Below are 15,938 nucleotides of genomic sequence, written 5' to 3'. Positions count from 1 at the left end.
TTTCAGCTAATAAACTAGGAGAGATACGTAAGTTGCCATTGTTCTTAGTTCTCTGAAAGCAACTTTAGAAACATTTGAATATTTTTGTAGTGTTCGAAAATGGTTTTCAATTTGTTTCCATTACAAAATGAAATAGATACATATTAGTACATGTGTGTCTACATATATCGCACGTTGTTATGCAACTATAAATTTGAGCCACTCTCAAACTAGTGATCTTCACTAAAGCTCAATTTTGAAACAATTCGTTTGTCTAACGATACGTGAGGGTCTAAAATAAACAGGTTATTCATGCATTTCATAATTCAGCATCTGAATTCTTGTTATACGAAAGAATTATTCACAGAATTTCCCAAAATTCTGCAACGGTTAAAAGTAGATCACTTGATTAGAATATGTTTCCAGCTCATAAACGCATATTTGAATCTTGATGAAAAGTATACACTCTTTGAGATGGTTAATTTGACTTCGTTGCGTTATTCCATTTGATTGTAATGGAACTTACATTCTCAATTATCCAAATATGTATCTAGAGGTCTAGATATCTAGAGAATAAATATTGTATTTTTAGTTTACTACGGGCTTTGCATATAACAAATCACATTTAAAACGCTTTGTTTTCTTCAAGTAAAAAAACTAAATGTAAGTTTTATCAGAGTAGACTCACGTTTCATTTAAAAATGAACGAGTATTTCTCAAATAGGGTGAAGAAACATTTTCCTCTATGAGATAAAGCTGAAATCTGTATTGTTGCAAGAATATCCTTTTTGTGTATATATGAACCGTGATGAACACTAAAAGTGCACAAATTATTTGGAAAACGTTTCGTCAAGTGCAATTAATCCCTATAAATTGTGTCAGATGACAGAGATGTCGTAAAAGATCAATGGTGAAGTTATACATTTTCTCTTGCTTGATTTTTCGATATCGGAAGTATTTTAGGTCAGACTAGATAGTGTATAATTTAAAACTATTGACTAATTTAACATCACTATGGTGTTAAAACTTTTCAACTTGTGTTCTTGCACTTGAATGAGCGCTATTCAATAAATGAAATAGTGACTACAATTGATCACATGCTTCTTTGCTCAGACATTCAATGTCAATACAGAGTCAACGACGAACTCAATTATAAAATTATTTAACCGGAACTTATAACGGATACCTCAATTGATAATATATTACTCTTCAGAAAACTAGCTTACATTAAGATTTATTGAAAAAGACAGCATCGACATAAGACAAGCGTTGGTTTCGTTCAATGTTATTTTTGAATACATCACTTATTTTGATGTGAGTGTGTGAACTAGATTCACTTAACATTCACTACCTGTTCATACACCATTTATTTATAGTTTGCCAATGAATATTTGTGTTATTTGTTGTTGTCTTTTATTGAAACGATGTAGAGTCCTTGAAGATAATTTGGTCAACATGCAGTACGATTATTAACATATGCGAAATAGCTTGATTTCTGAAGTGATCTTCAACTTTCCTAATGTTAGAGAATAATGGTGTTTGTAATTGGTTCGTGTTTTAATAATAAACCAAACTTGATTCATTAATTTATTCCGTTTTATTTCTCAACTATAAAAAGATAATCATACTGGACAATCGAATATTGATAGGTGTTTTGCAGTTCAATTCACTCACGAGGTCGAAGCAGTCAGTATGATAACTGTTGTATGTTGTTATGCAATGTTGACAAAGGTAATATGATTAGTTCAAATGAAGAGAAGAAATAACCCTTTTTAATTTAAAGTAGTTATACTGAGAATTTATTGAAATTTTTCAGACCAATTACACGATTAGTTTACTCAGATATTGTGGAGAATAGACTTCTGTCGTATTTGGCATCCCATTTAAATAAGTAGGGGTTTCTAAAAGTTAAAAATTAATAATTCTTATGAAACTACAGTTGTAAAGAATAGCAACATTTTTAGTAATTGGGAATGCTATTAGGTGCCTCATAACTAATGTTTTGTGATCAACATAATAGTGAACAAAATGCTAGATTTGTATACACTGATGATGAACATCTATGCTCAGTACTGATATTACTCAACCATAAGGCTTCCGTAAGACATGTTATATTATATTGTTGAAAATAAACATGTTAACTACAAATATTCTAATATCAAAAATTTAAAACTCAGTGATCGTATCGTCCTCCTTCGTCTGACTAAAATTTCATCGTATAGCACTAAAAAAAATATATATCACATCTGCTCTTGTAATCGTTTGTCACTCCCACAAATATTGGTGATAGAATAAGGGTGAACGATAAGATCTAAATATTTTTATTTGATAATAATAAGTTTCCACTGGACAGTTCACTGCCATCCATCTTTCGTATTCAGATTCTTCATATTTATCCGCATACATGTTGTTGATCATACATCCTACAACCCTTTGATGAACTTAGTTCCAATGTTTAGTTATTTTTACTTAACTCTAAATCTAGTATTGTAGATGAGCATAACGTTTCCGTTATTGGGATAATTACTGGCCTGGTAACTATTCTAGTCGTTCCAATTTCTCTGTCGTTTTATTCCTTAAACAGCGTGCATTAATAAGCACAACAGTGAAGGAACTATGGTAACTTGAAAAGTAGTTCACCACACTGTCTGTTCCCTTCTGTCCACATCTGTTTTGGGTGTCTAATTCAGGTGTCTATCCAAGTTGAAAAAAATGGCTAGAAGACCATTTACCTGTCTCCTGTGGTGGATACAGTACTAGCTCATTGAACATTTCATGATTATCACAAGTGCTTTAGGGAACGAGAGAACAAGTGTGGACAATCGAATGTGTTTGAACACTAAATTATAGAACGTCTTATAAAAATCTGAGAACCACACAGTAAGCACTTCATTTGCGAAGTGTCAATCAACTGTCTGAAACTTGACTATTCGTTTTGTAACTGTTCATCAGTCGTCTCCGACTTCCCTGTCCCTTTATTTCCACACCAAACATTCTTTGCTGTCGTTCTCTTTTCTTTTGTCATCTTAATCTTCTGCCTTTAGACATATCACTTTTAATCGATGATATACACTACTTATATCTGTCAACATCAGTAGCATACACCACGGCTACCTAATTTTCTTACCACCTTTGGTCATGTATTATCTGGTTTATTTGAATTGGGAAGCTGAATTGTCTACAGCTCTGTGGCATTGATAGCTCTTGGCAAAGGGGTGTAGACATTCCGCACGGAATCTCACGTAAAATATAATGCTCATGCATCCGGGAGTAGCTAACAGGAATAGTGTTACAATTATTGACGAGGTTGTGTTGAGTGAATGTGTCTCTTAAGCGGCTTTAATTTGCTATTGCGTGCACAGTCATTTTTAATCGGTATCAGTTTTGAGTGATTCGGACTTGGATTTCTGAATTGAGGACCTAGTGTTTTTACTCAACCAAGATTTGCTACCACAATGTGTTATGTAGTCAGGTTCGTGTATTTTGTTATTATTTAAGCGATGTTTTGATCTTTCTGTGGAGCTTATGCACATGTATTTGTGTAGGATGTCTGACGACGAAGAGTTTCTTTCCGCTATCGGATTCTGAGTATGTGAGATCTGTGTACTTCTTGAACGTTTTTGTGTTTTCTTTTTTTTTTCAGTGGCCGTTTTACTAGAGAGGTGGTCACTATCTACTATGTCTTGATTGTTTGCTACTTGCCTTGATGGACTGGCATTAGTAGTTATTTTGTTGGTGTTTACTTCAACGTCTACATTTCTTGAGATAAGATCATTTCAGTAACCTAATAATGTACTTCTGGTTGTACTATCTAGTTCCAGTTTTTTTTGACAATGTGCAGTTCGACTGAAAACTCTTGCTCCTGTATCTCTGACAAGGGGTTCTATTATGTTCGATAGTTGAGTTTTTACAACAACTGTTATTTCGAATTTTCTCTTACATGGTAATTTTCTCTTACTTGTTGTTGTCAACAAAAATTGCGAAATTGAAAACTACTGGATAACACGACAGCGTCGCTTTCTTACGGAGGCGCAGACCACGTTGCTTATGTCGCGGGTTTGTAGCATGGGTCTTTTAGTGATGCTTAACGAAAACGTACCTGGCACATTATACACTATGATCTTTTGAGACGATATTAATCGCTTTATCCTTTTACTTCATCTAATTTGATGTATTTCACATCATGATTACAATGATCGCCCAATAGACATGTTGACTGCATCAGTGCGTTTGATTTTGAAAGCTATCAATAATAATCCTCATATCCTTAATGTTTTCCTTGTTCTGACTGTGGCAGTATCACGGGTAATATTCAACGTTTAAACAAAAAGAATTTCAACTGTACAGGTATTGGTTCCTAATCACATGATCTCTGAAGTTGAACGCATAAGTACAAATACTTTCTCGGCATTTCCAACTTCATCTTGTAATTATTTGTTAAGAGTAAGGATAAATGTGATGATTCCCTTTATTTCTATTGTTTATGAATCGAGTGATCGTCTATAACATTTCTACCTGGATTTTCAACAAAAGCTGTTTTGATGAAGCCTTACTAAATTGACTGTAATCAATAAATATCTAAGAATAATGGACGCCCATATTATTGATGGTTTATTTTCGAAATAAATATTTTGGACCTTTGCGCATTGTTTTTAGGTGTTATAGACAGTGACTTAAACAGCCTTCTAATAGTGATTTCTTTCATAAATTCCTACGTAGAGTTCTCGAGATTAATCTCATACTTCGAAGCTCATGTGCGACATACGATTTAGATACAAACTTCCAACTTCGCTAATAAAATATTTCTCTGAAACAAGTTTATGCATCAATTTTCGAGTTTTTTATGTCAAAAGTTACAACTTGATTGTCCTTAAAGGCTGAATTTCGTAATTTAGTCGACTTTCAATGATTTTCTAAAAGGTAGAATTAGATCCCAAGTGGAACTACTACTGTTATTACCATTGAAGTTAAAAAAATTTTGCTGAACAAACGCGTTTGTACCAAAAGAGGTCAAAAGTTCCCATGGGTTGCAGAGAGTTATATTTTAGCAGTTACTTGGTCAATAAAAAAATATCCATGTGAATAAATCTCAGTTAACTGTTAGGATGAAAAGTTGGCAGAAGCTTGAGTTTTCTTGAAACCTTATATAAATGTGATAAATGATAAATGTTCCATTTATAATCGTCATGAAAAGGTTTGCTTTCAGTGTGACTATTCTGCATAAGATGTAAATCAAAAGAAGAAAAATATTTATATAATTGATTGTCTCAAGATAATATAAGATGAATGACAACAGTTTAACTTTAATTCATCATGACATGGTAAGTAATAATCTGTCATGGTTCAGCATTCCGAGAATTCAAATGAATTACATCGAAGAAATAAGCATTCTCGAAGGGACACTAAAATCTACGGATGGGAATGTAAGAATATTCTTCAAGGATATGAAAAACTCCCACACAATCTCGGAAGTTTATTCAAGTACATACTTAAGTCTGTGAAAGTCATGAATGATATTTTGTTGAAAAGCCTCGATCTACGTTTCGGATAATGACTTTGTTAATATGACCACATATATAGTCTTGCTGCTAAATGTTCTTTCAAAGTTATTTCATAGATTGTCAAATTGAAGATTAGTTGTCTAATGATCTGATAATTTGATGATTATGATATCAATATGTGGATGGGAATTGAAGTTCACTTTATGTATGTATATAAGACTACAACGTATTTGCTACACAAACTTTATTTTGAAGATCTAGATAAGAATGTGTGAAGCTTACTAGTTTGATATTCTAAAAAGAATAAGGTGGAAAATGCCTTTTTAATATACAGTATTAGTAACAACTGAATTTATGTTGATTATAACCATTTTTGTGTTACAAGTATATTACACTCATTGTAACAGAATGAGAAGCCAGTTAGTCAAATTGATCATTCACATATTTACAGATTACAGGAGGCTTATCAATAAATATGCGTATGAACTGTTGAATTTGATTCCAGTTGTTTGCTGAGATATGTGATTAAATTAGCTTCGGACGTATCATCTCAAAAACATAAATCGAGCAAAGAGAACTTACGTTGAAATTTGTTACCTTGGTAAAATTTTAAGAAATTATGAATGGTCAATATGAAGTTTACATGAGAAAAATGGTTTAATTTTACTAAAGTCAGATAATCAATTGTACTTTGCCAGGAATGTATATAATAAATTATGGAAATTGTTTCTTATTTTTCACTTCACTAAGAACAGTTAATTATTGTGTACTTTATATTTTAAATTTTTTTTCTGACTGACTTTGTTTAACAAAACCATTTTCTACGGGTTGAAGGTACTAACTCTATGCCCGACCCTGCTCTTTTATCTGAGCTGGGGACTGGCAGTAACCCTAAAAGGGCTACACCAAAGAACCTAGCAGTGAAATATCATGAACGAGAGGAACTGCTGAAGAAGAAAATAAGCCAAGTCGACCACCGAGATTCAAGATCGGTGGAACAGATGGGAAGAGCCCTTTGAATAATTCTTGAATAGAAAATCTCTATTGAATTCATCAAACGTCTTAGCAGCACCTACAGACATTTCTACGCAGGTCACATCTTCAACGATCGAAAAAATCAGCACGGCCATCAGACGGCATACTACACATTTTATTAAGGATAATGTGAGGAGGCAAACAAGTGCTGATACACCGGAAAACAGATACTTCATCGAGATACCAAGAAAGGATTTCAACAAGTGTGAGAACTACAGAAGCATCACACTGATATAAGTACCAAGAACATTTATGACAGGATGTTACTGAATGGGATGAAAGATTCCGTGAACTCAGAGCTTTGAGATCAACAGACTGCATTCCGTAAGGATCGGTTATACACAAGTCAAAAAGAATAACTGCTCAACGTTCAGTTGAATGGAAGTTGTCTCTATCCATCAAGTTCCTTGATTATGTAAAAGCCTTTGATGGTATGGAGAGGATAACCCCATGGAACTTTCTTCGACACTATTGTCCGCCCGAAAAAATGTCAACATCATCCGGAATTCATACGACGGACTACAGTGTAAAAAGGTGCATGGTGGAAAGCTGACAGGCTCTTTTCAAGTGAGGAAGGGAGTTAGACAAGGCTCGTTCTTCTGGTGATCGACTAGATTATGAAGATCAACATATCTAAGTGGAAGCACGGAATGAAATGGATAGTTTGGATGCAACTCGACTATTTGTACTTCTCAAATGATCTATCACTTCTTTATCATACACACCGACAAATGCAATTGAAGCCAGCCAGTGTAGCCACAGCTTTTGCATCAGAAGGTCTCAACCTACACAAATGAAAAAGCAATATCTTAAAATACAACACAAGTAGCAACAACCCATTCACACTCGACAGATAAGCTCCGGACGGGGTAGAAAGTTCGACTTACCTGGTCATCGTCAATAATAAACAAGGAGGATCTGATGCAGATGCGAATACAGGGATTAGGAGAGCAAGAACCGCATACTCAAAATTAGAGAACAAATTGAACTCAAAACAACTGTCAACAAATAACACAGTCAGAATCTTCAACATGAACGTCAAAATTGTTATATTCTACTGAGCTTAAACTTGAAGAATTACTTCAAAAATCAACAACATTTATTAACAGTTGTCTATGCAAGACACTCCATCTCCATCGGTCAGATACCACAATCAACAATCTACTGTGGTGAACGAACTGTAAAGTTTTATCGACAAACGAACCTATCAATGACAACAACACTAACTCTCCTTGGCTTTGTACGACTGTGGTCTGCTTATTCGAAATCATAATTTTGTATTTATCATGAACGATATTAAGTTGGTTGACTCATTTTTCCAGTCACTGTTTGGCATGTTATTTATGTCTTCCTTTTTCCCCGTTCAATAGACTGTACTAACTCTGTTACTTTACGTTCTAGAAACAGATGAAGTTTGATAAGCCAAAAACCTTACTCCCTCTAAGCTTGGTTAGGCTAAGACTCTGTGCTCGACAATCTGGGGAATAGCTTAAAATTGCATCTGTAGAAAACTAATTTCTACACAGACCAACCTTGAACAAGAAGAAGAGGTTAAGAAAAGACGCTGGAGGTGGATCAGACATATATTGCGGCAGTCATCAAACTGGATCACGTCTAAATTCCTAACTTGGAATCCAGAAGAGGAAAGGAAAGCAGGAAGATCAAGGAATAAATTGCATTGGGAGTCGGATGCGGACATCAAAAAAATGAGTAACGATTACGCACAGCTGGAAAGTAGAGCCCAGGACAGAGCTAGATGAGGAATCCTGGTGTTAGGTCTATGTTCCTATACTAGAGGTAACAGGAGTATGTAATTAAATAAGTTAATGTACACTATTTGAGGAGTACTAATTGTAAGTTACTTTTCTCTCAAAATTTCTAAAGGTGAGAGAAATGAATAATTGTCGTGCAGTCGAAACAGTTTTCTAAACTACAACCGACATTAGTGATATACATGTATGTTCAAATCTTAATAATACATCGAAGTGTGAGGAATTTTATTAAAATGAGAATATCAGAAGGGGTTTTGTGGAGATTTTAGTAATTTATAGAGTTGAGATCATGAGTCAATTGAAGCTAGACCACCATGGAAAACCTGGAAGCACTGGACGGCCGTTTCGTCCTATCATGGGACTCCTCAGCAGTGCGCATCCACGAACCCACTCTCGCGGGATTCGAACCCAGGACCTACCAGTTTCGAGCCGAAGCCCTTAACCAATAGACCACTGAGCTGGCATCCAACGGTGTTAATGTCTAACTTCAACTGATTCACGAAATTGAGCAACCATTCACCAATGTCATCAGTGAGTTACTATCTCACAACAGACCTGGTTGAACTCCACCGGTTACTGCTTCTCACTAGAACTCCAGGAAATACCTCAAGGAGTCAGTCACTAGTGAGCACATGATCATTATCAGAAGGGGTTTTGTGGAGATTTTAGTAATTTATAGAGTTGAGATCATGAATCCCGCGAGAGTGGGTTCGTGGATGCGCACTGCTGAGGAGTCCCAAAATGAGAATAGTTAGAATAATCTTACAGGTCGAATTGATTATGCCAGCTATGATGGGAAAAGTCAAAGGAAAAATAAAAATAAACAGAACTCATTCCTATTGATTAATAACCACGACTAAATTAATCTTAAGAATTATAGAACAAAGTATTACTTACCTGCTCAAGATACATAATTGTCAACGCATACACACTTTCCAAGTATATGAAAACTTAAACCATCTCATTGATTCTATGTTGTTGCAAATTAGTGAACCGACTAATTGAAGATCGATCACACACAGTAAAACCTAACTCATGAGCGAACCGACTTACGGTAACACTTATAATGTACAAAGGACTTCTAAATAAAATTACTGATAACGTGCGTGATAAAAAGTGAATTAAAATTTATTTGAATTCCCTAAAGGTTTTTAAAAAAATGGTGTTTTTGAGGGTCGAAATGTTTCATTTGGTTTTCTTTCACATAGTTGTGGTGTGTTGACTGTACACAGTTACTAACTAATATTTACTTCTTGAAGTGCTTGCAAATATATGTCTGTACTTTCCGTCACAGAAACAACAGTTAATTTTACTTCGTTGTTTAATTGGTTAAGTTACCAAACTTCTTTCTTAACAAGCTGCTCACACATTTCCGCTCATTTGTCTCTCCTAATTATATGAACTATCCAAATTTTATTCAATTATTACGTAACCCACCCTAATTGTTTTAATTACCTCTAAAATAATCACATTTTTGATCTTATCTGTCTGTGAACTCCACTCAACTATTATGCCACTCTTCATTCTAATACCTAATAACCTCTGACCTTTCCTTGCCCATATATATATATATATATATATATATATAGTTATCATTGATGACCTTTTGTTATTCCAATCCTTTACATTCAATTATGTCAATTGTTCCACACTATTTATTACCCCAATGCTAAAACTCTAATGAATATTTGATTGTAAGCAGCTGATGAGAAACCACGAAATATAATGAATTCATATTATTTTGCATCGATATTTGTTGTCTTTAAATTTATAAAGGGAACTAACTGCATGAAATGTATTGGATAGATTTACAAATATTTTAAAACATAATCATACCCATAATACGAAGTTTGGGACCTGTGTAGAAAGTATATTAGCATAAAATGTGAAGCTTTTAAACTCGTTCACATTAAACAACAGTGAAGGCATAAACACATGGTAAATGATATATGTTATATACTAATGATGATATCCTCCTATATTTTCTGATCTAAATATTACTTCTCAAATTTGTCTACTAACTCTCTGGGTATTTGTTTTCCTCAAGTGTTTTACGCAGGGCGATTAGCTTATTTTCAAGCATGGCAGTATAGCATACATAACGTATTCAAATACTGAGAGTTCTTACCAGGATTTGGAGTACCGTATGCGTAAAATGCTAGTTAAATGGGTGTATTGTCCAGGTCCTGCTTCGGCTTGGGCACCCGGGCAGTATCACAGCCCTCACACAAATAAATGAAATGATGACTTGCACTGACAATCCTACTTACACGCTTACTATATGCCAGACAATTTGTATTATTATTATTATCATTATTATTATTATTATTTACCATATCGCTAATTCACCCCCTTTTACTCCCAATTTGTGTACCCTTACTCTTCAACTTATGCAGCAGCTCGCCCATAGTGGAAACTCTGTTCTATCTAAACGATCTCTAGTCACTGTCTGGTCGAAAGTGAATGCTTCCACCGATTATGAATACTGAAGCAGTCTTTCTGAAACCACATACGATGTTCAAGCTGGCTTCCTTCAACGTTCGCACACTAATGCAGATCAGACAACAGATGGGGCTGGCTTTGTCTTTAGAAAGTCTTAATGTTGATGTTTGTTGTCTATCCGAGACCCGTATTCAAGACTCTAGTGAAGTACTACAAATTCGCTCTCCATCTGTCGCCTCGAAAAGCTTGTTTCACGTGTGCTTATCCGGGGACTCTGTGGCATCTTCGTCTGGTCTTGCTGGCGTTGGTGTTGCACTAAGCACTAGAGCTGAGGCAGCACTAATCGGTTGGATCCCCATTAACAGTCGGTTATGTGCTGTTAGATTAGAAAGTTCCATCAAAGTGAGAAGAAATCGGCGTGAGAAACGGTGTCTTTTCGTCATCTCCGCCTATGCCCCGACAGATTGCAGCCCGGATGCAATCAAGGATGAGTTTTACCACCAGTTAACTGTTCTTCTCCAGAAAGCGCGTTCGACAGATATTGTAGTATTAGCCGGAGACTTGAATGCACAGGTCGGGCGTCTAGGCACAGAAGAGAGTCGTTTAGGTGGCCGATGGGGACTTGTTGGTCGCAGGACAGATAACGGGGACCGTTTGCTGCAACTGTGCACAGACCACAACCTGTTTCTGGCTAGCACTAACTTCCGGCACAGTCATCGCCGGTGTGCCACCTGGCGTCCTCCCTCTGCATCCCAAGCCTGGACTCAGACTGATCACATCGCGATCAGCTACCGCTGGCGTGGTTGTGTACAAGACTGCCGCTCCTTTTGGAGTACCTATCTGGAGTCTGATCATGCCCTGGTCTGCGCCAATCTCACCTTACTTTTCAGTGGCCGAGGGATTGACTGCCATCAACGGATCGATGTTAGTAAACTGGCTGCAACTTCTGTTGCAAGTAAGTATCGAGCGGAGCTAGCCTCTAGGCTAGCTACCACCCCACCGAAAAGTATAGATGAGCATTGGTTGCATCTTCATAACGCCATGAAAATGGCGAGTAAAGCCGCTTGCGGCTTCGCGAAACGTCCCGCTTACAAGCACTGGGTTTCTTCTGGCTCCTTACAACTGATGGAAGCCCGTCGGTCTACTCCGGGTGACCGTGAGTTTGACCACAAACGAAGGCTGTTACGTAATGAAATTGGGAAAAGCTTGCGTAAGGACCGAGAAGCCTGGTGGTCGGAGCGTGCTAATGAGATGGAAGCAGCAGCTGCATCTGGTAACTGCCGGAAGCTCTTCCAACTCATCCGAGCCACTGGCAGCAAGAAGTCTGGTGTGAGTGAAACAATCTACGAGGATGACGGGATGCCAATCACTAACATCTCTCGACGTCTTGGACGATGGGCGGAATTTTTCGAAGGGCAGTTCAACTGGCCTGCTGCTCCGGCAACATCGAACAGATTGTCCTGCCCCCCATGGCCGGTGACGACTGATCCACCAAACGAGGCGGAAGTCCGCAAGGAACTCCAACTCCTGAAGCGCTACAAATCACCGGTCCCAGATGACTTACCTCCAGCTCTTTTTAAAGATGGTGGTGACTTTCTGAATAAGGAATTGACTATGTTGTTTGCAAAGGTTTGGTAGTCAGAAAGCATTCCAACATCATGGAATGAGTCAATAGTCGTCCCTATCTTTAAAAAGGGTTCACGTTGTTCCTGTAACAACTATCGGGGGATAAGTCTACTTCCGATTGCGTCCAAACTATTGGCTTCTATCATTCTTCGTAGGTTGTTTAAAACGCGAGAAAGATTGACTTGTGAGGAGCAGGCTGGTTTTCGTTCTGGTCGAGGATGCATTGATCACATCTTCACCCTCCGCCAAATGTTAGAACACCGTCATACTTATCTCAGGCCAACAATCGTAGTGTTTCTTGATATCAGGGCTGCCTTTGATTCGTTGGACAGGACTGTTCTCTGGGATTGTCTATTGAAGAAGGGTGTGCCTGAGAAGTTCATTAACATCTTAAAGGCTCTGTATACGAACACCTCAGGCAGAGTGAGGGCATACAACCACCTTTCTTCCTTGTTCCATTCGGGCAGTGGGGTTAGGCAGGGTTGTCCGATCTCACCATTCCTCTTCAACTTTGCCATCGACGACATCCTGGAAACAGCTCTGACGGACGTAAGTAATGGCAGTGTGGATCTGCTGCCTGGAGAACGACTTCTCGACCTCGAGTATGCGGATGATATTGTGTTACTGTGCGATAATGCCCAAGGCATGCAATCCGCACTTAATCAGTTGGCAATCAGTGTCCGCATGTACGGCATGTGCTTTGCACCCTCCAAGTGCAAAGTACTCCTACAAGACTGACAGGATTCTAATCCTGTACTCACCCTGGATGGTGAGCAGATTGAAGTAGTTGAGAAGTTCATGTATCTAGGTAGCTACATAAGTGCTGGTGGTGACGTGAGTGATGAGATCAATGCACGTATAACGAAAGCCAGAGCGGCTTATGCCAATCTGGGCCATCTTTGGCGCCTTCGTGATGTTAGTCTGGCTGTGAAAGGTCGGATCTACAACGCGTCGGTGAGAGCAGTTCTGCTCTATGCTCGTGAAACCTGGCCTCTCCGAGTTGAAGATGTTAGACGACTCTCTGTGTTCGATCATCGTTGTCTCCGAAGGATTGCTGACATCCAGTGGCAACACCATGTTAGTAATGCAGAGGTTCGGTATCGTGTGTTCGGGCGCAGAGACGATAATTCAATTGGTGTCACCATCTTGAAGCACCGACTTCGGTGGCTTGGACATGTTTTACGAATGTCGTCCCAGAGACTTTCACGTCGTGCATTATTTGCCGACCCTGGGACTGGTTGGAAAAAGCGGAGAGGAGGTCAGTGTATGACATGGTGTCGTGGCATGAAAGAAAGCTGCAAAGGGCTAGCTTCTGTTGGTCCTTCACGACTCCCTGGTTGGGGTCCGAGAGATGGTGCAACACAGTGGCTAGAGACGTTATCAGATATGGCTCAGAATAGAAGCCAGTGGCGTGCCTGCTGCAACCTTCTTTTACTTTCTTCATAAAGAGTGGTTATTACTTTCTTAACTGAGTGAGTTCTTCTGGTATTACATTTCAGTCTCCCTTATCTTTTCATCCTTTCTCTTTCTATTTTCATTTTTTTGTATGGCGCATATGTATCTGGTGCCCTTTGTACCAATATATATGTGTTTAAATAAATAATAAATAAATAAATTGTCCAGGTACTTTCTCAGTCAAGTTCATACTTATTAATTTGTCATATCTTTTTGTTAATTCTAGTTTCTACTTCATTTTTTCTAAGTTAGCCAAATATATATTCTACAGTCTCTAAGACTGGAACAATTGTGAGTAACAATGGTGCATTATTCATTCCTTATTAATTGCAATTTTGATCTCGTATACAAATAAGAAGGAACCACTAACACTACGCATTACAAATTGTTTGCTCAGTGATCTCAATATAGTTACCTATCGCTTTGCTTTATTATGGTATGTTGAGTGATTCGTATCTAAAATTGTCCTCATCGGGGTAGCCGGTATGTTTGCCTTCGGTATTTCATACGATTTTGGCAGATGAGTTCACGCTGAAACAGTCATTTCGTATAAACGGGGAAAAATATTTTTTGCTCTCTAATCTTCTATCAAAACTTGTCATGCAAAACATTCTGTTCAGTTAGTTTTCGAAATTTTAATTTGTGTTCTAATATGGTGTTGATTTAATCAATATGTCTTTTACTAATAAGAACAAATCTTGATCCCTTGTTATGTTTTATAATTAATAAAGTTTCCTCATTCACGAGTATTTTAGTAGCTTCCCTGTGCTTCTTTATAGGAACCTTTCTGTAGTTATCTTTATTGTTTGTAAACTGCTAACAAGTCTATAAGGTTTGATTTTCTGTGTTCTGATTTTTGATTAGAATGCGGAAGCAGATCCTGTGTCACCCGATATTTACTTAAACAGAATGATCACAAGTATCAAATAATTTTACTTCTAAGGATAAAATCTCTAGTTTTTCTTTGACGAAATATTGACACACGTTTTCAGATCAGCAGAAAAGTTGCTTTTAAGCTTTTGATTTTCCGGACCTTGAGGCTACTGAGTGAGTTGTCTCCTTGCTTTCTGCTCTATTAATCTCATAACATGCTTCATAAATGCAGTTGTCAGACCACTAAGTAGGTCTTCTTTCCCGAAGAACATTCATCTGTATATCCTTTACATGATAATGTCAAGCGTCGGTTTCGTTCAAAGCACAAAGTTTCAATGTCTTTCTATTTGGGTGTACATTGTTCTGTGGTGACGGTGTACAGTATAATTTAGACAGTGATCTCATCCGATGCATCTGTATATAATTTATACAGCACTTTTCGTCTTCGTGAACGTATAGCAGTACATCTACAGTTGAGGCTGTATATGTTTAATTTTGTAAAGTCCTCCTTATTTAACAGACAGTGTCATTCGAACAATAAAGTTGTTTTATTGCGCGTCTTCAACGCATTGGGTTGTTCATAAAATTTGAGTTGTTTAAAAATCCCCAAAACATGAAAACCTTAATAGACGAATTAAATAACTGCTTATAAAATCACCTGGTTTCGACTCTGGATACTACTTGAAATTAAATGCATTGATAAACGACAAGGAATACTTACTGTGATAGTTTCCTTCATCTATTTATTAGGAAATAGATTAACAACTAAGCAGTCTTTCAACTCTTTCAGAATAATTGAATGATTGCGCGTATAACGGTTACATTGCATTTATAAATGAGACAGACATTTTGAGAAAAAAAAATATACTTGGTAGCCAAAAGCCTAAAATTACATGGGTATATCCAAGAAAGACTATTCTGAGTGCATTTCCAGTCATTATGTTTTTCTCGACAAATTGTATCTAAAAAAAATTGACTTTCATTTAATCCGGTCTATTCTGGATTAAGTGCTGTCGTACACTATTTAGTTCTTGTAAATTCAGCAGTCATTTTGTTTTTGTGCCGTTTTATGAAAACATATTAAAATTCATAAAGGATTTAAAAAACATCTAAATCTCAACTGCGTATATTTAGTAAACACTAAAAATACATTCACTTGCTAGCAAGTGAATTTAAACTTCACCCCATTGCACAAGCAAGTGCCTATCAGGACTCAGTGACTAAGTGGGTAATGCAATGGCGTTTGGAGCGAAAC

At 37.1% G+C, this 15,938-nt stretch overlaps 1 protein-coding gene and 1 non-coding gene across 2 annotated transcripts in view; one reads left to right on the top strand and one right to left on the bottom strand.

Moving 5' to 3' along the window:
• Smp_159830 (MEG-2 (ESP15) family) overlaps window positions 1-1,565 on the top strand; it is an 8,519-nt gene extending 6,954 nt beyond the window's left edge. Inside the window, exons 11-12 of the mRNA XM_018791943.1 lie at window positions 629-642; window positions 1,410-1,565. Coding sequence (XP_018647274.1) covers window positions 629-642; window positions 1,410-1,418 — 23 coding nt within the window. The 3' untranslated portion in view covers window positions 1,419-1,565. The remainder of the gene's footprint in view (window positions 1-628; window positions 643-1,409) is intronic.
• A 7,109-nt stretch (window positions 1,566-8,674) lies between these two features.
• On the bottom strand, window positions 8,675-8,746 carry Smp_tRNA_00664_Pseudo_CGA.1.1. Its single transcript has one exon. It is a non-coding gene (tRNA).
• Between the last annotated feature and the right edge of the window lie 7,192 nt (window positions 8,747-15,938).

This window comes from Schistosoma mansoni (genome assembly GCF_000237925.1).
Source record: "Schistosoma mansoni, WGS project CABG00000000 data, supercontig 0223, strain Puerto Rico, whole genome shotgun sequence".
Lineage (NCBI taxonomy): Eukaryota > Metazoa > Platyhelminthes > Trematoda > Strigeidida > Schistosomatidae > Schistosoma > Schistosoma mansoni.
The sequence above is the reverse complement of the archived record's forward strand: the minus strand, read 5'-3'. Positions and strand labels throughout refer to the sequence as shown.